The 22,770-nt window shown below is 45.9% G+C and overlaps 1 protein-coding gene across 3 annotated transcripts in view; it reads right to left on the bottom strand.

Moving 5' to 3' along the window:
• FBXO21 (F-box protein 21) overlaps window positions 1-21,816 on the bottom strand; it is a 32,693-nt gene extending 10,877 nt beyond the window's left edge. For all 3 annotated transcript variants that reach the window (XM_066370818.1, XM_066370819.1, XM_066370820.1), the window contains exons 1-9: window positions 21,545-21,816; window positions 20,533-20,668; window positions 18,598-18,692; window positions 13,069-13,190; window positions 11,029-11,175; window positions 10,581-10,717; window positions 9,467-9,603; window positions 6,684-6,863; window positions 5,453-5,585 (exon numbers count right to left, since the gene is read on the bottom strand). In XM_066370818.1, coding sequence (XP_066226915.1) covers window positions 5,453-5,585; window positions 6,684-6,863; window positions 9,467-9,603; window positions 10,581-10,717; window positions 11,029-11,175; window positions 13,069-13,190; window positions 18,598-18,692; window positions 20,533-20,668; window positions 21,545-21,783 — 1,326 coding nt within the window. In that variant the 5' untranslated portion in view covers window positions 21,784-21,816. The remainder of the gene's footprint in view (window positions 1-5,452; window positions 5,586-6,683; window positions 6,864-9,466; window positions 9,604-10,580; window positions 10,718-11,028; window positions 11,176-13,068; window positions 13,191-18,597; window positions 18,693-20,532; window positions 20,669-21,544) is intronic.
• Window positions 21,817-22,770: the final 954 nt, after the last annotated feature.

The raw sequence follows: 22,770 nt of genomic DNA, 5'->3' as shown, positions 1-22,770 counted from the left end.
TGCTGGGGAATGCAGAAGGGGTCACAAAGAAGCCACCAAAGGGACGCAGGTTAGTTTCTGATGTTATACTTAAAGAACAAAGGTGTGTACCGGGATTCTGAAATCCTGCCGGTCATTTCCATTACTTTAACCCACAACAAAATTTCATACTCAAGTGGGTAGAGAGTAACCATATCCCCATGGGCTTTAAGTGACTAGCTGGTAGAAGAACTCAAGGTTACATTCTTCCTATTATACCCGGGCTTCCAGGGAAAATACAAATTCTGATAAAGTTACTACCTGCATGCAGGTGCAAATGCACACACATATACATACACACACAATTACAGCCTTTAGCAGAGGGTTTCTGATGTATTTCCTCTGTAAACAGGATCTTTCCCTATGTACTGAGTCCTAAGACAAAGCAACCTAGATGCTAGTCCCAGATCTGTCAAAATAGCTGTGTTCACCTTCGAATTTGTTTATTCACTTATCAAGTGATAACTAATAAAGGACCTGTTTCCTTTCATATTTTGAACCTGTCAACGTGTCGTGAAAAGCACCATTTGATGCCACGCAGGGTATTACTGTTCTGGTACCCATTTCCCCTTCCAGACCAAGATCTGCGGGTCTCAATAGTAACTAAATACCGATTCTTCACTGGTCACTGAGCCAAGCCCATCACTGTCCTTCATTTAATCCTCCCAACTTGAGTGTCAGCAACAATCATGGCCAGGAGGGGAAACGGGCGTAGGGAAGGTAAGTGACTCGCCTGAGGTCCCGGGGTATGAATACTTGAAGTGAGGATGAGACCCGGGCTAATTCTAAAACCCCAGGCCTCACTCCCATACCAAAGCAAGAGTAGGAGTGTTTTAACAGCTATAAAAATGTTCAAACACTTAAAAATGGGCAGAATAGTAGTACCTCAAACCCAGCTTCAGCCACTGTCAGCTAAGCGCCAACACCTCCCCGCACCCCCCTCCAATAGAGGACCTTTAACTTTGGAGACACTAACAACCTTTATCTTCCTGTAGCGAACAGCAGGGGTCTGACAGTAAGCTCCCACTCACTGGGCTTGTGCAATGCATTGCTTTCCTCCCTTCTGCAGTCCCAACCAGTTCCTGACTAGACTTCCCTCCTTCCCAGCAGCCCCGCCCACCAGAGCAGGAAATAGGCCGAACTGGGAATCCTCAGGCCACAAAGGGATCCTCAAACTTACAGGATCACAGGAGGAGATGGGGGGACCAGGGACAATCACCGCATCCTTCCCTTGATGTGTGGATGACAGGGTGAAGGGACAGCAGAAACGGAGGCGATCTAGGGATCTGGGCCTTGTTACCTTAGGACAGTGCTGACAGCTAGGTTCCATGCCGGGTCCAAACCAATATCTAGGCCTAGAGTCCCGAGTCCACAACTTTTGGGATAGAGATCTTGGAAGAGAGGGGTCCATCACTCATGACTGGCAAACGTTTTTTGTCAAGGGCCAGAGAGGCAATACTTCAGGCTCTATAGGCCACCTGGTCCCTGACCCAGCCAGTAGGCATGTCCATGTGCAAACACAACTAGGCGCCTCGGGCCCACAGGACACTGGGCCCCTTGCTGCAGGTTCCTTGAGGCCCGCTCTGAAGGTCCTGGCTCCATCCCCTGGATGTCCCCTGTCCGTGGGCTCTTCTACTTTGGGGGCTTCTACCACCAGATGCTAACGTTGGAGCCCTGCCAAATGCTCTAGGACAGTGGCACTTGGCTCCAGGTTCTATCAAATCCAACATACCCCAGACTGACACCCTCCCCCACCCTGAAACAGGTCTTTTCTCCAAACACCCGCTTTTCATGTGGCCAAATAGTCGCTGGGAACTATCCTCTTTGAGCATTCTCCCTTATTTGCAGCTAATGAAGCTCTGTCACTTCTTCCTCATTCTAATGAAAACTTCTGAGCACCTGCTGTGTGGCAGTCACTGCGCCAACAACACAACAAACAGCTCCAGTAAAGAACAGAGCCGCTTGGGACTGCATCTTTACAGAGCACGGCCACGTGGGGAAGTGACACAGAGCTGTGTGAAAGGCAGCTGGGGCCACGCAACAAGGATCTGGTCCCATGCAGAGGGGCCCGGGGAGGGGCTTCAGAGGCACAAGGGAGCCAGTAGAGGGTGTTCCAGGGAGGGGTGCAGGACATGCCAAGAACTGACACAAAGAACAGGAACAAATGGAGGGCGTGACCACGGCAGCAGAGTACAAAAGGGGCCACTGAGCGAGACGAGAGAGCTAGGGCAAGGAGGGCCAGGCCACCGAGATTCTCTTAGGCCACACCAAAAAGAGCGCTTGATCTCAGGACAGCGGGGAGCCACCCGGAGGGTTCTGAGCAGTGAAAGGAACTAAGTGACATTTTATTGAGGTTTTGAGGTTGTTCTGGCTACGGCATATAAAACAGGTCGAGGGTCTAAGAGAAGAGGAAGGCGACCATGCAGGAGGCCTAGGTCATCATCTAGGAGACAGAGCCATGTATAGGTGAGGAGGGGACAGCAGGGAGAACTGGTCTGCAGACCAGGGCCCCAGCAGAGAGCAAAGCCTGGGGAGCTGTCAGTCCAGAGATGGGGCTGAAGCAAAAGCAGGTAAGATCAGCTCAGGGTCAGTGCAGAGCGAATAGAAGTCTAGAAACAAGTGGAGGGGCTAGCAAGGAGCTAGCAAGAGCCTGAGAATTGAGAACCAGAGACAAAGAGAAACAGAGTGTACTGAGCAGGGAGTGGCCCCCAGCGATGGGAAAGATACAGAAAAACAAGTATCTGCTGGAGTTGGCAGCAAAAAAGTGATTTATCAAAAAGGGGTCATTGGCCTCGTTGGCAAGTACAGCTCCGGGGGCTGGGGTGGGGGGGTGAGAGCAGATCCCTGTGTTCTGAGGTCTGTGTGGGAGGTGAGGCAGGCAGCTAGGCCCGCATGGCCGTCCAGCAGATCAGAGCCACCAGGGGAGGAGAGAGATAAGGAGGTCTCCGCAGGGAAATGCCAGCTATTGTGGGAGTGCTTTGTTTTTTCCCCCAAAGATGAGAGACTTGAGTGTGTTGAATGCTGACAGCAGACAAAGAAGTAGAGTTGAGAAAATAAGAGAATAAAGGAGAATTTAGCAATCCAAGTATAAACAGGAGAGTTGGACACAGAGCACAGCATGTTCGCCTTGGACAAATGGAGCAACATTTTTTCCACCGCAATGTTGAGAAACAGGAAAGGTCAGAGTAGGGGTGCCGGTCTGGCCGCAGGGAGGACATGACCGTCTGTCAGCTTCTTTGGAAACAATCTTGCCTTAGCCCACTGTCCCAGGGTTGGCAGTGATGCCTGTGGGTGGTCTCGGGTGTCACCCATGTCTGTGTAAAGGCCTCAGCAAGTTCCCAACTTCTCAGTGCCGCAGCTTTATTATTTGTAAAAAGCAAAAAAAAAAAAAAAAAGGTATGCACCCTACAGGGTTGGAAGATGTTGGATAAGCATTGGATAAATGTTAGTGGCTTTAAGACTTGACCATCCTACACTCCGTTTCCATCACAGCCACAATAACCCTGGGTTACTATGACAGTGACCAAGAGGACTGGCTCTTCCTGGTTGAATTCAACTAAAAACAAACTGACCTCTGGTCCTCCCAGGTTAGGATGTTTCCTTTCACTTAAGAAGGTCAAACAGATACCAAGCCCTCCACAAACAGATGTCATGCCCCGAAAATGGCTAAGATCCACAGACGCATACATGCACACACTCAGGTACAAGGACCCTTGTCAGCCGAGCCCGCTGCGGACACCGAGTCTTCCCCCTTCCTACTGTGCACATGCCGACCTCGCCCACTGCAATTAAGTCACCTACTTTCTGCCTTCTGAAATGCCTTCCCATCCTGTAATGTCTACCTCCAACCCTTCCTCCAGAGGGGTGCCTTTTCTAATGACCTCAGCACCCCCGACTTACTCTTGGGGAGCTCTACTGGTTCCCGTCACTGCCCAGGGAGGCGGCTCCCTGGCTACAGCCACCTGCAAGGGGGTCCCAGTGCATTGGGAATGAGCCACTTTCCATTCCTGATCTCTGAATGAGGGGAGCACCCACATAAATGGTCATCACAAGGACAAATGTTCTGCATCTAACAGATCTGGAACGTGTTTCAGTGACATCTGCTTGGCAGCAAGGCAACCGTGGCCATCCCGAGGACACTGAGGCACATCCTCAGGATCAGCACGTGAGCACTACCCTGCACTGGTCGTGGAGGGTAAGGCCAGAGCTGCTGCAGACCCTCCCCCACAAAGGAGTATGAGCCTCATCCCTTCTAAGGCTCACGTGTAATTCAAGTACAGAATTCATTTATCAAATATCTTGCTTTAAAAAGACCTCTGCATTTTACAAAGTATCCTGAAATTCCTTAACTAAAGTAAAAAGTGGCACAAATTATGTATATCCAAGTACCAAAAATAAATAAAATAAGCTATGAGATCCTGCACAACAGGATTTACGGAGGTTCAGAGAAGGGGGTGGTGACTGTGATGAGTCGAGATTTAACGTTAACTCTTCCACCAGACCACATGCCTTTGTTCCCTGCACCACAAAGGACATCTTTTCTTAAGATAGGAGTCTAGAAATTTTCTTACTGATGTGTCCTTTTTTAAGAATTATTTTAGATCTCTGAGGTTATGAGTAACTGAGACAACTTAAACCTAAGCAATGTCAAGTCATTTAGACAATTTACTTTCTCAAGAAGATTTTCACTGCTCTCTAGTAACACGAGCAGATGACTGACTATATGGGGATGCCTCAGCGCTCAAGACTCTCAGCACTGTTCTAGTACACCCTGGACTAGTAACACAGTTCCCCCAGAAAAGCGGGGACGTGGAGCCGCGTGCAGCTGCGCCGGCTCTGGGACACACACCTGGCCCTGACAGCCGCCGTGCTCACAGCCCGCCTGGAACACGCTGCCCTCCCACACGGCAGCCTTTTTGAAGAGCCTGCCACTGGCCAGGGCGGCCATGACACCACTGGGAGACCCGTGGGGAGCAGTGTCCAAGTCAAGCGGTGTTTTAAAGGCGTGACAGGCCCTGAGTTGGCCCCACAGCCAGACGTGAGCACAGCTAACACCTGACTTCCCTACGTCCAGCAGGGGCGTTGCTAGCAGCACAGGGGGCGGCTGTGCAATTTAGGTCTGCCGCCCTTTGCTGAGTCAGGGTGACTGGGGGAAATTCATCTTAGGGGCAGCAGGAGGTGACCGGCAGGGCAGAGGTCCCGTGGTTCTGGACACTTAGGCACTGACCACATAGGGAATGGGCAACTCCTATAAGTATAATCAGTTTTTAGTCAAGTAAAAGGAGACAAAAAATTTTTGAATGATGGGTCTGAGAGACTTGAACAGATCTGTTTATCCTCCGTGTTAATGGGAGGATAAACCTGTAAGAGCCGTCCTTCAAGCTAGGATGTCCCTCTCTAAGGCAAGTGCGAAGCATCAAAGTTCAATAATTACCTTCTCCGGCCAGATTCCCAGGTGGAAGTAGAGCCTGGCTTGGAGGAGGAGGAGCTGCACCTGGTCCGGGTACATCGCCAAATACAGGTCCAGTGAGTCTCGCAGAAGCTGATAGGACTGGTCGATGCCTTCCCTACAGGGGGAGAAACCTGCGTCTTACCCCGTGTGCTTCTGAGGAAGACTTCTTTTGCAAGGCATAGGTTTTAGAAATAATCGACGCAAGCCCCATACATTTTGTGATTTTGATACGTCCTCTCTGTTCAGCAAATAGTTACAATGGTCTTAAACATGCACACACGCACGCATGCACACACACAAGAACTAAAAATTGTGTACCCCACTTTGCTGATAGGCATAAGCTAAAATCGTGAGCCTTTTCCGTATGCAGTCACCTCAATAATACCATATATAATTAAAAATGAATTTTGAATTGGCAGAGCAGAAAATGTTCTGTGATACTCTAATGGGAGACACGTCATCAAATATTTATTAAAACCCAGAGAACGAACACACAACACCCAGAGTGAACCTGAATGTCTGAACTAACTCTGGACTTCCGGTGATTAGATATGTCAGTGCAGGCTCATCAATCGTAACAAATGTACCATTTCAGTGCAGGATGTTGATGTGGGAGAGGCTGAGTGTGCCTGGAGGCAGTGGGGAGGTCTATGGGAACTCTGTACTTTCTGCTCAGTTTTGCAACAAACCTAAAACTGCACTAAAAAATAAAGTCTACTAAAAGAAAATTCTACTACTAGGCAGGAAACTATTGCTACAATGTGCAGCTTCCTATTTTTCTCTGTAAGACAAATTTCCTTGGACTCAGAAGCTAGATGGGGTCATACTTTTGTTTTTCTTATCTAAGTGACAGAAAGCTAGAAACTAAAAGGTGACAAGCACATGGACATGAGCACATCCTGCCCCTGAGAGAACACCTTTGCCAGTCTCTTGTACTGAAGGCTGCTTTCGGTATTTCTGAAGAGAGCCTGTCCAAGCCTACTGCAGAGACCTTGAAACTCACTTAGCATGTCTTCAACCTGGGGAGCATTACATCACGGGCACCCATTTTTCTCAGGGAGGGTGACAGCTGCAGCTATCTCAGCCGTGCCATGGCTCACTCAGTGCTATGCTGTGTCCCGGGGAGGCTCATTAAGAAAAGTCCCTGTGAGGCAACTCAAGCCTTCAAAGACACGCATGCCACAGAGGCAATGCAGGACCAAGAAAACCTTACCGCTTTCCCAGGCTTAAAAGGTTTCCCACCATTCGCTGGAGCACCTTCTTGACATTGACCACGCCGTACAGCGCCGCTGTCACGTGCTGGCCGATCAAGTATTCACACTCCTTCACCGTCAGCTGCCTGCCCTTCCCAAAGGCATCAATGTAGATGTAGTCAAAGATGTCCAGCTTGGCCCTACACAAGGAACACGTGGAGTCAGCCGAATCTCAGATAAGAGCTGAGCACGTCCATATTTAAACGCACCATTTACAACAGCAACAAAAATTTAAGGTACTAGGAATAACTCTAATAAGATATCAAAGGGTTCGATGAAGAAAATGACAAAATCTTTTTAAGGACATAGAAGATGACTCAAATGTATGGGAGCTGCGTCCACAGACAGAGACTCAGGGAAACGCTAGCGATATTCCTCCTATCAATCAATGAATCCAATCAATGAAGCACTGGTGCCAATCAATATCCACATGGGGGTTTGGAAAAACCCCGCAAACTGATTCTAAATCTGTATTAGAGCAAAAGGCTGCAAACAGCCAAGGCAACTGGAAGAACTCGACAGGGTCTCACCTACCAGGTATCAGGACTAATGACAGAGGTACATGAATAAACAATATGGTGTTGGTGCAGCCACTGGTAAGCAAGGAGGAAGCAGAGAGAGGGCCTCAACCCAGCTGCCGGGCGGACTGCACACTCCCCACTCTTCCCGCCTCTCCCTGGAGCCCGCCCAGCCTTTGATGGCTCTCAATGTCTGTTTCTGCCAGGGACCTGGGGTGCTAACAGATTATTTCACTGCCTGTTTGCACTGTTCACTGTAACCTAAGGAGGAAAAATAATACTGCTGCCACAACTGTACCAGTGAAGTTGCTGTGGGAAGTAATATATGGTAATTGGTGTTTTACGTGCTTTATAATGTGCAGAAATCCTTGGTGGGTTATTATATGGACACTGAAGAATATTTTAGAGATATTTGGAGAAACAGGTTGGATTATTCGGGGAGTGGAAGTTGGTTGAAAAAATCATTTTTTCATTTGGAAAATGGGTACTTGCTCTCCAAAAAAGAAACTACTGAAACATTTTTAGGAACAGATTATATATGAAAGAAAAGGGACCCTGGCCAGTTGGCTCAATGGTAGAGCATCGACCTGGTGTGCAGGAGTCCCGGGTTCGATTCCCGGCCAGGGCACACAGGAGAAGCGCCCATCTGCTTCTCCACCCCTCCCCCTCTCCTTCCTCTCTGTCTCTCTCTTCCCCTCCCGTAGCCAAGGCTCCATTGGAGCAGAGTTTGCCCGGGCGCTGAGGATGGCTCTGTGGCCTCTGCCTCAGGCGCTAGAATGGCTCTGATTGCGGCAGAGCAATGCCCCAAGATGGGCAGAGCATCGCCCCCTGGTGGGCATGCCGGGTGGATCCCGGTCAGGTGCATGCGGGAGTCTGTCTGACTGCCTCCCCATTTCCAACTTTGGAAAAATACAAAAAAAAAAAAAAAAAAAAAAGGGAAGTTTGTGCAAATTATTTAAGGGAAAATACATATGTAAAAAACTTCAAACATTTAAGTGAAAATAACAAATACTTTCAAACTAACTAGTGGAGAGGGAAAGAGGGAGAAAGGAATAAGGAGGAATACCCGAGAAGCTCCAACTGCATATATGTTTTATTTCTTAAATTAGGAAGTAGAAGTACAGAAACTAGTTACATCATTTTTCTATGTATGTGTCAGAAACTCTAATAGGTGTGTAAGGCACTGGGTCATCTCATTTAATCCTCCAAGCCACTTTATGAAAACTGTAGTCCCATTTTACAGAGGAAGAAACTGAGGCTCAGAGAAAGCCAAGCTTTGAACCTAGTCTGATTTCAAGTCTCTGGTACTTTCTATCACAATGCTTATCACTTCACCGAAGGGCATTACAACTAGTCATTAGAAAGAGTTTCAAAGAAAAGGACATAATTAAATAATTTTGCTTCTTTTCTCTGTAAAGGGCACATTTAATAAAAAGATATTCTACCTATCTGATGAACTTGCAGAAATGTTAGCCTATAGCTTAAAAGGAGCTTTATGCCTAATAGAACACCAGGTTTAAAAGAGAGGACAGGCCCTGGCTGGGTGGCTCAATGGATAAAGTGCTGACCTGGTACATCAGAGGTCGTGGGTACAACCCCCTGGGCAGGGCACATACAAGGAAGGATAAATGAGTATACAACTAAACGGAACTAAGTGGTACAACGACTTGATGCTTCTCTCTCCCTTCATCCCCCCTTTCTCTTTCAAATCAGTGGGAAAATTAAAAAAAAAAAAAAAAGCAAAGACAACAAAAAGTCCTTACCCTGGTCTACACAATGCATTTCAGTCATCAACCTTGTCTAAAAGGAGTGAGATGAGAACACAAATATTTGCTTTGCACGTCAATGAAAAATTTGGCTAATCTGGTCTCCCACCCTCATGGGGAAGGAGCGGGAGATTTCATGGAAGAATAGAAAGACTTTCTCTAAGAACTCTTTGATCTGATCTGCTTTGGAACTCTGAGATCCACAGAAGCCGCCCTTGAGCCCCTAGTCCTATTCTTGACACTTCTTGCTTTGAGATAACTGTGTATTGGCATGCAGCTACAAGAAAACAGAAAGACTGGCATGCCCTTCCCCCACACCAGGTTATCAACGTGGACACAGTCCAGAAACAAAACAGTTCCACCACCACCCGGTCCTCCTTTAACCTCTGTCTGGTCACACCCCATCTCAGCACAGTGGGACGAGCTCTGAGGACCCAGCAGGAGAGTCAGGTGGCTCACCCTTCTGCGGCTTGGCACCACCTTAGTAAGAAGTGACTTGGGAAGTTGACAGGTTCCAGGGGGACCCCCAACTGCCGGGCAATTGTCATGTAGAGCAGAGACATGCTGATTGGGATCCCTGTTCTGCGGGTCAAAACCTAAAGAAAGAATAAAAAGCTTTAGCTTACTAGAAATGATGGGCCTTGCTTGCTTCAGGACCCATTTTTATGAGGCACCTACGGTGCGCCAGGCATGTGGCTGGGTTCTGAGGCTCAAGTGGATGAGTATTTTATTTATTCAGACCAGGAGTCTGCAAAGTACAGTCCATGAGGCAATTCTGGCCCACCACCTGTTTTTGTATGGCCCATGTAAGAAGAATTTTAACATTTTTTAATGTTTAACAAAACAGTCAGAAAAATACTATTTCGTGACTCATGAAGATGATGTCAAAGTCAAATTTCCATGTCTAGATATAAAGTTTGACCAGAATGTAGCCACGTTATTTGTTTTTGTTTGTCTGTGCCCCCTCTCCAGTTAAGATGGCAGCACTGAGCAGGGCAGAGAGAGCACACAGCCTGAGGAGCCAAAATAAGCCACTGTCTGGTTACAGAAAAGGTTTGCAGACCTGTGGTTTAAGCCCTCCTTCTTCCAGAAGAGAAGGCCACTTCAAGGAAAGTGTGTAAGACACGGGAAAAAAAAGTACAGTAGCACACAGAGCAACAGAATAGCTATGGAAAAGGGAGTCAAGTAGGAAGCAAGCAAAAACATAAACAGTGATGTAGTGGCCACAGAGTCCCTCCAACCTTCCTGCAGGCCTGTGCGCAGAGACCGGGTCCGGGTTCAGTCCGGGTTCCTAAGCTACAAACTGACCAACTGAGTCACAGAAATACCTCTTCTAGTCAGGAATTCATCTTGAAGGTTTTCAGAGGATACTTTCTGATGAAACAAAAATCAATATCCTTATATAAAATAGTAAAATATATAAAATATATAAAAATAGTAATATCCTTATAGTAAAGGCAAAAAATGACTTCTAAGCATTGAGTGATGAAAAAAATATAGTAGTTACCCTCAAAAACTGTACAATTTATCAGAGATGAGCTTAATTATTATTTTTAAATATACTCATATTTACCTGATGCATATATAAGTTTAGGGCATTATAGTAATCCATTCGGTTCCCCTTGAACTTCAGCTGGTCGTAAAGGACATAGTTCATGGCATCCAGCACCTGGCTCTGGAGTTCTATCTCCATTATCATGGAGGATTCACCTGAAACATAGAGATCTACTCTGAAGACACAAGCATAAACAATGTGGTGACCAGTGTCCCCAACAACCTGTGACATGCAGACACTGGCCAAGTCCTAACCACATTCATTGGATTCTACCAATCCAGAGTGAAGAGGAGAGTATGTAGTTAAAGTCTTTTACATTATAAAGGTGAACGTGTGGTTGTGTCAGAACGGCGTTGTTGTGACAGAATGGGGAATGCTCTGCAGAACTTCCAAATGACCCACTACTCTAGGTGTCTGTCCATGCATGCGCACATGTGGCATTGATCTGGAGCAGTGCCACACCCACCTGCCTTGAAGGACAAGCTGGGGTGGCGGCTGTTGATGCCCCGGAGGGTCTTGCGCACAAGCTCTGCGATGCTGCCGATCTGGGCCTGGATATCCTTGAGGCTGATTTCTGAGAGAGGGTTGCAGTACTGGTCAATGAACACGGCACCTGCACAGGAGCAAGAATTACTGAGTAAATATTGGTAACCTTTCCTTCTTAGTCATTTACTGCAGATGCTGGGGGCCACAGCTCTTGACACCATCCCCCAGGACGGTGCTGTATGGTGGCTGTCAGGCCTGGCTGCAAAGACACTGAGAAGGAGCAGGAGGCACTCTCAACAAAGGAGCTTAGCTTACACGTCACTGCGCTTTCATTAAAATAAACTAACCCTCCCTCTGAGGCCTGGACTCAAAAACCACTGTGATACATGGCATATTTCCATATTCTATTACAAAGAGAAATATGTACTATGAAAGAGATCTTTCCAGCTACTTCTTCCTCCCAATTCCCTTATAGTTTAAAACTCAACAACTCTAAAAACTTAATGTTGTAAGATAGTTCTTTAACATAAAAAAAAAAGTCGAAAGCTCTCAATGACAGATGTGCCATTTCAACAAACAGAACCTCTCAAGGAGAGCCACTGCGTGGACTCCAGAGATAACCGTCCTTGCAGATTAGGGACCAGGCATACTCAGGGACCCTGCAGCTAAAAAGCTACGAAGGACACTGGAGGCATTGTCCCCTGACAATCCATACTCCTCATTGACTTAGGCAATCATTTAACCAGAGGCCAGTGGGCTGCCTTGGTTATCTGGCTGCAGGACATCTTGAGTTGGGAAGTCTGAAAGTCATTTTAAATTCAAGCAGGTAAAACCAGCTCAGAACCTTACTAGCCCCTCCCCACGGTGTCAAAATACCAGGACCCTAGTCTCAGTTCTGCCACTAGCAGGGTTTGGCCCCTGGGCTTCCGTGGGACCTAGCTTCTCCACCTGCAAGCAGGAGTGTCTGCCAAACTTCCTAATGTCTCTGCCCTAATGCTATGGCTCCTAGACTGCGTCAATGGAAGCTCACGATCTAGTCCATCACTAAGGATCAGAACTCTGCAGCCTACTTCCATTCACTCAACTACTTTGCAATATCTACAGTACTGAGCTGGGTGGGTTACCTGGAAATTTGTAGGGGAAGGACTGAATAGGGAGAGGATGAAAAGCAGAGATTAAATAAAAAACAGGAAACCAGCTGGTCCCACTGCTGTGCACACGGCATGGGGAAAGACAGGGTTTCAGACTGGGCTGCACTGGTGTGCTGGCCGACGTGAGGACAGAAGGGGTGATGCTCACGAAGGCAGGTGTTACTCAGACAGCTGTTGCTGGGAGTGAGGATGACAGCCCACGTATCTCCAGTAGGAGAATGGAGATATGATACAAGGAACACAGGAGAGGAAAAAACAAATTTGGTACAGCTCTGGGGATAAGGAATGTATGTATTTCATAACCATAACTTCCAGGAGTGTTTGTGTAATGTGCTAGGAATGAAAAGTCACTTGAAAAAAATAAAGTCACATTTTGTTCCTGCTTGTTCAACTTGGTAGGAGCAGAAAGTTATGGCCTTTGTCTCTCCTGTCCACATGGCTTCCTTCTCCTCACTTCTCCGTAGGGCCAGGCAGGCTCACGGATGTGTGAGAACATTCTGGCCCCATTAGACTCTAACCAGAGGTGAAGGGATTTGCTCCAGGTCACAAGGAGACAAAAGTGCACAAACTGACTTCTGATTTGGAAGTGATGCTTCAAAGCTTAGAAAATCGGGATTAATCTCGTTAGCTGAAATATCAGCCCCTCGTGCTTTGACCGATGATGCATCTTGAGAAAACGCTGTCTCTTCAGCTGAGAGCTAAAGGTTTTAACAAGATGTTAGCTCTGCTCTCCATTTACTGGTTCTGCCCACCTAAATGCCCAGCCTGCACAATTCACCCTGCGCGGCCCAGCTGGCATCCCCATGGCTTGTTCACCAAACACAGCGTCCGCTCAGGTGCCCGCTGCAACAGCGCCATTCGTGTCTCACCTTCCAGGTATGATTCATAGTCATCTGAATGCTGGAGGAAAGTCTTGAGATTATTTAAAATTTTCTGTTGTCGTAGGTAGTAAAGGATCTTTTTGGCGTAGTATTTCCAGGTCAAAGCTTTCCTGGCAAGAACAAACAAGCAAACAAACAGTAAGTCGATAAACACTAAGATACAAAAACTCAGCAATTGATTTTTTTGCTTCATGCTGATTATACCACGTCAAGAGTCTACTTAAAGAGACAGGTCTAATTGGTTCACCATCATACAGTGCTTATTATCGTGGGAACAGATAACACAATTTAAGACTTTGCATTTGTAACATAACACTAAATTAGTTGTGCTGAAGTTCAAGAGACGTTATCTGTTTGGCTTCAGATTTACTGAAAGGGAATGAGAGAGAAACCTGCAAAGTTAGGGAAGCTGGGTGGGTCTCAGAAGAGGGTGAGGTGTCCGGAATCCTTGCTGGACTCCCCGCACCTGGCAGAGGGAACCTGGGCTGCCACTCTCCTCCGACACTCAATGCCAAGGTGAGCTCACCCCGGCTCACGGCTTCAGATATCCACACGCCAGCCCGGAATATATTTTCCAGAACAGCATTCTTCTCTACATTCTAGACCGACATATCCAACTGCTGCTCCATGACCCCAGTGGGGACCTGGGGAGCCCATCCACGCTCTCCCCGTCCCGGAGTCATTCTGCCCCCAGAGGGAGGCTGCTCCAGCATCCAGGCAGGCCCCAAACCCTGGCGTCACCCTGGACTCCTGGCTCTCTCGTATGCCACAATCCATCCCTCCTCCAATGCTAGTAACTCGTCAGGCACATGACCCCTTCTCACTAACTCGTCTAAGCCACCACCACCTTCTGTCTATACCAGAGTGGTGTCTTCCTCACTGAGCTCCCTGCTTTGAACCTTGGCCCTCACAGTCGACACTCAATACAGTAGTCAAACCACCCTAGTTAATTAACATCAAATCACAGCACAAAAATTCTCTGTCCCAAATTCTCCCATGTCTTCCACCTTAGGCCAAGTAAAAGCCCAAGTCTTGATGCTGACATGCAGGGTCCTTCACACTCTTGTCCCCGTGCCCCTCTACCCCCAATCACTACCACTCCCTCACCCCCAGTGGGCAGCCACCAGGCATGCCAGCTTCCCTCTGTGCATCCTGGCTGGGGTTCCCTTAGGCCGCAGAGCTCAGTTCCCTGGCTGGAACGTTCTTCCCCTGGAGGTCTGCAATCACTGCCCTCCTCTCCTTTTAGGTTTTGACTCAAACCTCCCTCCGAGTAAGGCCGTCTTACCCAGCACCTTAGTTGTTCATTGACTGCTTTCTCATATGTGCCTTGACTGGGGGACTCCAGCTGAGCCAGTGACCCCTTGCTTAAGCCAGCAATCATGGAGTCGTATTTATGATCCCATGCTCAAGCTGGTGACCTTGGGGTTTCGAACCTGGGTTCTCAGCATCTGAGGCCAACGCTCTATCCACTGCACCACCGCCTGGTCAGGCTACACTAGAATTTCTAATTCAAAATCAGAACTATACAGTTTTTACCTTCTTCCATTTTATATCTGTATCATTTTCCTTCCACAAGAATCCTACTTGTCCAATTCCATAAGTTCCTTTAACAAAACAGGGGTTAAGGGCACCAACTGCCCAGAGAGTTGAAAATCCATGTATAAGTTATATTAGCACTCCGAATGCAGCCTCCCAACTGTCAAGTGACCCTTGAAAAACATGGTTTGAACTGCACAGTGTCAGCTGGAAAAAATCTGCACATAAGCAGACCTGCAGAGTCCAAACCCGAGTTGTTCAAAGGTCAAACATACTCGTTTTATTTCATGTCTCTCTCATACATACACTAGCTTCAGAATAATATGATCAGTATTCCCATCACCTTGATGACTGAAAAACAGCTAAATATTCTTATGTTCTCCCCTATACCCTGCTCAGTTTTTTTCTTTTCTTTCTTTCTTTTTTTTTTTTTTTGTATTTTTCTGAAGCTGGAAACAGGGAGGCAGTCAGACAGACTCCCGCATGCGCCCGACCGGGATCCACCCGGCACGCCCACCAGGGGGTGATGCTCTGCCCATCCAGGGCGTCACTCTGTTGCAACCAGAGTCATTCTAGCACCTGAGGCAGAGGCCACAGAGCCATCCTCAGCGCCCGGGCCATCTTTGCTCCAATGGAGCCTTGGCTGCAGGAGGGGAAGAGAGAGAGGAAGGAGAGGGTGAGGGGTAGAGAAGCAGATGGGTGCTTCTCCTGTGTACCCTGGCTCGTAATCAAACCCGGGACTTCCACATGCCAGGCCGACGCTCTACCACTGAGCCAACTGGTCAGGGCCACCCTGCTCAGTTTTTTAAACAACTATATTATATCCACATTGTCAGGATTTATGGCCCGTCCATACAATACTGACCACCTTACTGTCACTTGGATTTAATTCTACAAGTAAATACATATTTCTGAAGTATATACATTTTCATTGCTTCCCACTGGTCGTCCTTATGTCAATGTCTCTCTGATTATCTGGTTGTTTAAAGTTCATTTTCGAGCACATTTCTCAGGGAGGGCTCAAAAGCCTCCAAGTTCTTGCAAGTTGCTAAGTTTGTCTGCAGCCTTTACACTTGGAAGTCAGTTTGGTTGGATATAAAAATCTTTGGCTGACATTTTTGATCCTTGAGTATCTTAAGTGTGTTATTCCTTTTTCCTCTGGCATTGAGCATTGCTGTTAAAAGTCTAATGATTTTCTGATTTTCTTTTCCTGATTAGTAAATTCATTTTTTTCTTGGATAACCAAAGGACTTTTCTGTTTTTAATATACAATCATCTTACTGAAATATGCCTCAGTATGTTGGTCATTCTGGGTCAATTCTCACTGGTACTGTGTATCCTTTTAATGTTTTGTTTCAAATCTTTAGATGCACTCCTTTCAAAGACCACATGGAACACCATGAGTGCAAACTGTTTTCAAATATCCAGGGATAGGTGCTTTACCATTTACAGAAACTACCCTCTTCCTTCCTACGTCTTCCGTATCCAAACAATAAGAATCTGCCAGGAATAAATACAAATAGGGTCCAAAATACAAATAGGGTCCTTCGTGACAACTGGCATCCCAAAGTATTTATAAATGTGACAGTATCCCTTGTTATCTAAAAAAAGACCCTGTTTTAAGCTCAAAATGTGAATATCAGGTCAAAGTAAATCTCCTAAGTAAAAAAGCAGTATTTCACTATTTGACATTTCTCTGAAGAGTGAATTTAAAGGTATTTTTTTTTGTTTTTGTTTTTGCACGATGCCCGCCACTTACATTTGCTGCTCTGTAAATGTCATCCTTGCTATCCATTTTTTCCATTTCTTTTTGGAACTTTTAAGAATTCTATTGACTTTATGGTTTCTTTGGTTGTACAGAAATTTTTTGTTTTTTTTTTAAATTGCAAAACCATCTGCCCATATTCTTTTATTGCCTCTGTACTGCCAGTCTTGGTTAAGGCGGTCTCCTAGACAGTACACAAAATCTCCTATTTTTTTGAAGGGTTTACATTGTGGTAAAATTTAGGTTTAATCTTGGAACTTAGTTTTTATATATGATGCAAGTTTTACTTTCTTCCAGGTGGATAATCGGTTATATCTAACAGCATTTGCTAACTAGTCCATCTTTTCCCCTTTGTTTAAATATATTATCTTCCATGCTTGGACGTGTTTCTGAAATAATCTTTGCCATGGATGTGGCTGGCGATTTTTACTTAAACATTATTATTGTTTCATTACAGGTAACTCTATAATATGTTCAAATAGCTAGTGATGCAGGTTCCCCATTGTGATTATTAAAAAAATATTTTTCCTGACTTTTCTTATGAATATTTTCTTCTTTGACAATATTATCCAGTTAAAACACATGCACACACACAACTCTGCCCTCCCAAAACTCTTGTTGGATCCTAATTAAAATGGCAATAGGTTTACATATTAATTGCGGAAGAACTGCTGTTATTTGTGATGGTAGCTCTTCCCATTCAAGAGCATGCTCTTATTTTGTCTTGCAGTAACGTTCTATAGTCTGACCCAGAAAACCCATTCCCAGGAATGTTTTACTGAGACGTGAAACCACTGTAACACCACCCACCCTCCAGAGAAGCAAGTGGTTTTCCACTTTCTTCATCAATAGGGGGATGGTTAAATAAGTTAGGTGTACCCTACAAAACAGTATGAAGCCACTAAAAAATGAATTAGATTATTTTTACCAGTTGATTAGGACTGATTTCAATAAGGTAATACTGAATGAGAAAAACAGATATAAAAAGTACCTATTTTATGATAATCTTGTCAAATAATGATCCCCCTTGATCCCTATATATAGCAATGTATATGAGAATGGAAGAATACAACATAGTGTGTCATCATGAATTACAGGGGTGGGAGCAGGGAAGGCCAATACAAATGGGCTAAGGAAGAAGAGAAAACCAGCATAAGAAAAAAAACCAAGTCTGCACTAACAAGTGTATCAAAACTAAACAATACACTCAGTATGTATGATATTGCATTTATGTACGTGGATATACGAAAAAAAAAAGGCAGGTCAGCTTTTATTTTTAAGGCTGCAAAATACTGACTATTAGATCATACTTCAATTCATTTATAGATAAACCAAAATAGCAACAGAAAAATGACCTCTGCATTTGAACTCTTCCAAGGCCTAGAATAGTGACACATCCTACCTCTCCTCTACAGTTGTTCCACTCAGATATTTCTCTCTCCTAAACCTCTTTAAAAACAGCACGAAAAATATCTTAATGCCTTGTTTGTGAGAAATTGCACAATGATCTCTCTTAAGGAAGATGGTAAACCAACATACTTATCTTCCATCACCAGTGAAGTTTCCAGAACTTTTACAGCACAGAATCTTTCTCATAGATAAGTTAGGCTGGAAGCCAAGTCACCTTTCAGGCAATGGGTAATTAACCCTCAGAGCAGAAAATATGAGTCGTAAAAAATGTTAAGCAACAACCAAGAGATAATGGATTCTTCTCGATCACAGGAAAGATAAAAGGAAGGGTCAACCAAATACCTATAATGTTCATGGCCAGAGTAAGATTATTTCTTACCCAAATTCAAAAATTGTAAGAAAAAAAAAGAACCCATCCATTAAACGAAGACTTCCCTAAGAAATTACTTAATAGTCAGTGCATGACAGGCACATGTGATGGTGATAGGAGGACAGGTAATAGCAAAGGAAGGATAACGTGTGTTACCTAAATGACCTTACAGATACAAGTGCCCAGAACACAGTGCTTAACCCACACTAAGACTAAACTGAATCTCTTTTCTTTCCAAACAGACGGATTCTTTAAATATCAATTGCCTTGGTGTACTTACCTTTACATACACACACATTTTTCAAAAATGTTAATGTAGCAACAAAGGATATTTGGAAACACTATCCCAGGTTTCAGCCACATACAAACTATAATTCTGGGGCTGTTATGAAAACAAATGAATAAACAAAAAATCCCAATTATAACTATGACTTACCTTCCTTCCATATTCAGGATACACACCAGTTCATCCTCAAAAAATATCTCTGGTCCCTCAAGATTTTCAATGTCACTAAAACCATTACAAGGGACCTACGAAGAAGACACAAACAGGCCTCAGTAATGAGTAATAATGTTGTTGTCACTCTCACACACAAATCTGAGTTGCAGAGAAAGATAGTCATTTTCATGGAAGTGGTAAGGGCTATACTGTACTATATTGGGCCACCTACCATCGGTGGAAAGTAGCATACAAAGTAACGCTAATTTGTTCAGATCTTACTGTGATTTGTAAGTGAATTCTATTTTCATAGACTGAAATTTCTAAAACTGGTAACTCAGGAATTCTAATATGAAGAAAAATAGTTCTGCAACAAGAACCAGAAATACAAAAGTGTATTCACAATGCCAATTTCATGCAGTCCATGAGCTACTCAAGCCACTGAGCATGTTTTCTCCATAAACTGAGGCAGTGGTACCAATGAGTTTTCAGAACCCCTCAGTTTAAAATTCTATTACTTCTCCCACTTTTCTTTTTTGAAAGTAGCCAGGAAATTTCAAGTCAACCCATGTGCGTGCAAAGAACACAGGAATACAAGGGTCCTGAGCCAAGGTAATCACCCACCCACAGATCAGTCTTAAATATACGCTTGCTATGTTCAAAGTCCCTGACATACTTCTAATTAAGCAGTAGCACAGGGAAAGAGGGCACTAAGGAAAAAACACAACATTCATCATTATTAGACAAAGGCAGAGGCCATTAAAAATGCACACAAAATGAGCTGGACTATACAAGCAGGGGTTGCAAACTAGTAGCCCATAGCCTAGTGTGCCAAACACATCTAGCGCCCAAATATAGCTGTATGAAAACACATCTAAACCAGCATCTAAATTAGGGCATGGCTTATCCAAAATGGAACATAAATTTTGGCCATTCTAACATTAACAATCATTTATTTATAGAAATGAATTACACTAGGGAATAGCTGGTCTTATTCTACATAGGAGAATAAGTTCAAATTTGCCCCAAGTTCAAATTTTGAACTTTTCCTTTTAAAACGTAAAGAGCCTTGAACACATTTCAAATGTATGAACTCCATTAAATAATAATTAAAATTAAAAGATAGGAATGAATCCACAGGAAACCGGGATAGTAAAATAAATCAGATTGGCTGTATTTCTAGTGCCCCCCCACCATCAGAAATACATTTAAAATATTCGTGTGGACTATTTTCCAGAGTTACAAAAAAAGTTAAGAATCAGGACCTGACCCAGAAATGTCTATGGATGCTTTGTGGAAAGAAAAAACAAACAAAAAAACCCTCATGCATTTCAGTAATATTAAACAAACAAAAAAAACAAACTTTTCATAGATAATGAATGCAAGACAGTTACTTGAGGGAGTCATAATTCTGATATATAGATAGCTTTTAATCCTGTTAGCTTAACAAATAGCGCAGCTGACTACTGGTTAGAATCTGCAAAGGCAGAGAGAACTGTATTAATTTCGCCAATTCTCCTGGGAAAACAACTGGGTGAAATCGGTAGTGTTCAATTGTTGATGATTCCCCCCAAATCACGTGGAGGTTGCAAAAAAAAAAAAAAATATATATATATGGTTAACCCACTCACAGAGAAATAACCCTGACTGAACACCCTCTACGTTGTGCTGCGGGTCCCTCCCTTCCTCCCTCCAACCCCATTCTCTCTCTGGCTTTAAAAAGTAAAGCTGGCAGGGACAAATGACTTCATGTTGTTGGATAGGAGGAAACGGACACAATGACTCTTGCGGCCATAAGTGAGTAAGGGATTGTGAGAGCACTGAAGAGAGATATCAAAAAAAGCTGGATGAGCTAATGCCTACAGAGTCACACACACACACATGCCCCCCACTACCAGGCAAAAGCTTCGAGTTTCATCGCCAGATCCTTACGTGCTCAGAAAAGAACCTCTGAGAAAAGGAGGCGACAATCTTCCGGGCTTCTGACCCAGCTTTTTGCCGAACTTTATACTCCTCCAACCAATTGACGTAGTCGGTGGGGCTGTAGTGTTTCATAAGGGAAGGCCACCTACATGGAGAAAAACACCCCCTCAGCTTAACAGGGACTCAAAGGCAGGCAGGCAGGCAGACACGAATCAAAGGCAGCTAGGGAAAACAGTATGGTTTAGTGGTCAGAGGGGGCCCCTCCCGCCGATGGACCTGGTTCAAATCCCCACCCGGCACGCACGGACTCGCTGGCTCACGGTGTGACCTTGGCATAGCAATATGCACATTGTGTCGCCGTTGCCCACCTATGAAACGGGGACAGCTGTAGCAATCATAACAACAGTGATGACAAAAACAGTTAACATTTCTGGGGCGCCTCCGAAGAGCCGGGCCCTGCGTCTATGCTCCCGACACATCGACACATCGTCTCCTGTCATAACCACAGTCCGAGGACGGTCTACTTATCACCCAAGTCGATGAATGGGGCCCTCAAAGGGGAAGTCTACCCCAAGGTCATACCGCGAGGATGCCAGGGCCAGATTTTATCCTGGGTCCCGCCCCGAAATCTGTCCTCTCCGCCAACACGCCGGGGATGCTGCGCCCGCTTCCCCGAAGGGCTGTCGGGATCACTGCATCCCTGGGTCCGTGTAAACATCGGAGCCCGGAGTTGGGCACAAAAGCGCGCAGAACTGACGCCCTGGGATCCTACCGTCGTCATGCCTCCGGGAGGGCCTGGCCGCTGGGTGCTTCCCGGTGCGCAATTCGGGCACCGGAGGGTCCGCGCCGGCAGGGACCCCAAGGGCCGGCGGCCTGGAGGCCTTTGTCTGTCGGTCCGGGGGTGGCATCCGGGGTGGGGTCCGCGCGCGCCAGGGGGGAGGGAGGCGGCAGCTCCGGCCAGCCAGGCCGGGGACCCCGGAGATGGAGAACGGGGCGCGAGCGGCAGGGACGGCAGGCTCACCTCACCCGGAACTGCTCCTTCCACACCTTCCCGCTACTCTGGCACAGCTCGCGCAGCCTCCGGCAGGTGCTGGCGACGCGGCTTATGTCCGCGGCCGTCAGCGAGCCGCTGCACAGGATGTACTCCAGCAGCTCTCCGGGGAGGCTGACCAGGCAGCTGAGTTCCGCGGCTTCGGGCATGGTCTCGTCCGCCAGCGCCTGCACCACCTCCATTGGGTTGTCGACCGCTGCCTCCGCCATCTTGTCAGAGTACCTGGGGCTGCGGCGCGCGCGCTTTAGGGGAACCCCACTTGGCCCCGCCCACCTGCGTCAAGGGGCGGACATAGGGTCACCCCGCCCACACGCACGCCCATAGCCACACCCACTGCGCCCGGACTACTGGAAAGCGCCCCCCAGCGAGGGCGAAGGGAAAATAACGCGTTTTGAAAAATACACTGCCCACAAAAATTAGGGGAGATTTTATTGCTTCAGATTCGTTTTTGAAATCTCCCCTAATTTTTGTGAGCGGTATAAGTGGGCCGTGCACCAATTATAACAGTGTCTATCTTTCTTATATATACGTGCCTAGCGCTTCCTGGGCATGACCTCATTGAATTCTCTTAATAACCCTATGAACTATTAATATTCTCCCCAAGTTACAGATTAGGGAAATTGAGATTCACAGAGATAAACAGCCTTGCTCAGAGTCCCTTGTCCTACCTGAATTCTAATCCAGATCTGCTTGACCATGCAGATCTAAACCAGTATGCTGTAATCATAATAAACTTAATATTCTTGCATGGATCTTGTGCCAAGCACTATGGACTTCAAGGACCCCCTCATTTGAGCCCTCTATGGTAGGTAACCTAGGTGTATCCATTCTACAGATAAGGAAAACAAAGCTCAGAAAGGTGGGGGTCACTGGTTCAAAGTCACAGAGACAAAAAGTGGTGGAGTCTGGATTTGAATCCTTAAAGCAGGACTTCCCTCTCAGGTATGGGTGAGTACTCTTTTCTGGTGCCTGCACCTTTTTTTTTTTTTAATTTTTTAACTCAAGTTAGTTTAGTTCCAGGCCTATTGCTGTGTGCCCTGGGGATACAAAGGTGAATAAACCGTGTCTGTCTCTTAAAGTCCAACTGTGGGGACACACAGGTATAGAACAATCTGTTATTAGTACATTATGGGCTTGATAATGTTCCCCCACCCCAAACTGGAAAATCAGTGCCCTGAGACAGTTGAGCTAGTGAA

Source organism: Saccopteryx leptura, chromosome 2, assembly GCF_036850995.1.
Source record: "Saccopteryx leptura isolate mSacLep1 chromosome 2, mSacLep1_pri_phased_curated, whole genome shotgun sequence".
Taxonomy (NCBI): Eukaryota; Metazoa; Chordata; class Mammalia; order Chiroptera; family Emballonuridae; genus Saccopteryx; species Saccopteryx leptura.
Note: the sequence above shows the minus strand (reverse complement) of the source record. Positions and strands in the feature narration are given on the sequence as shown.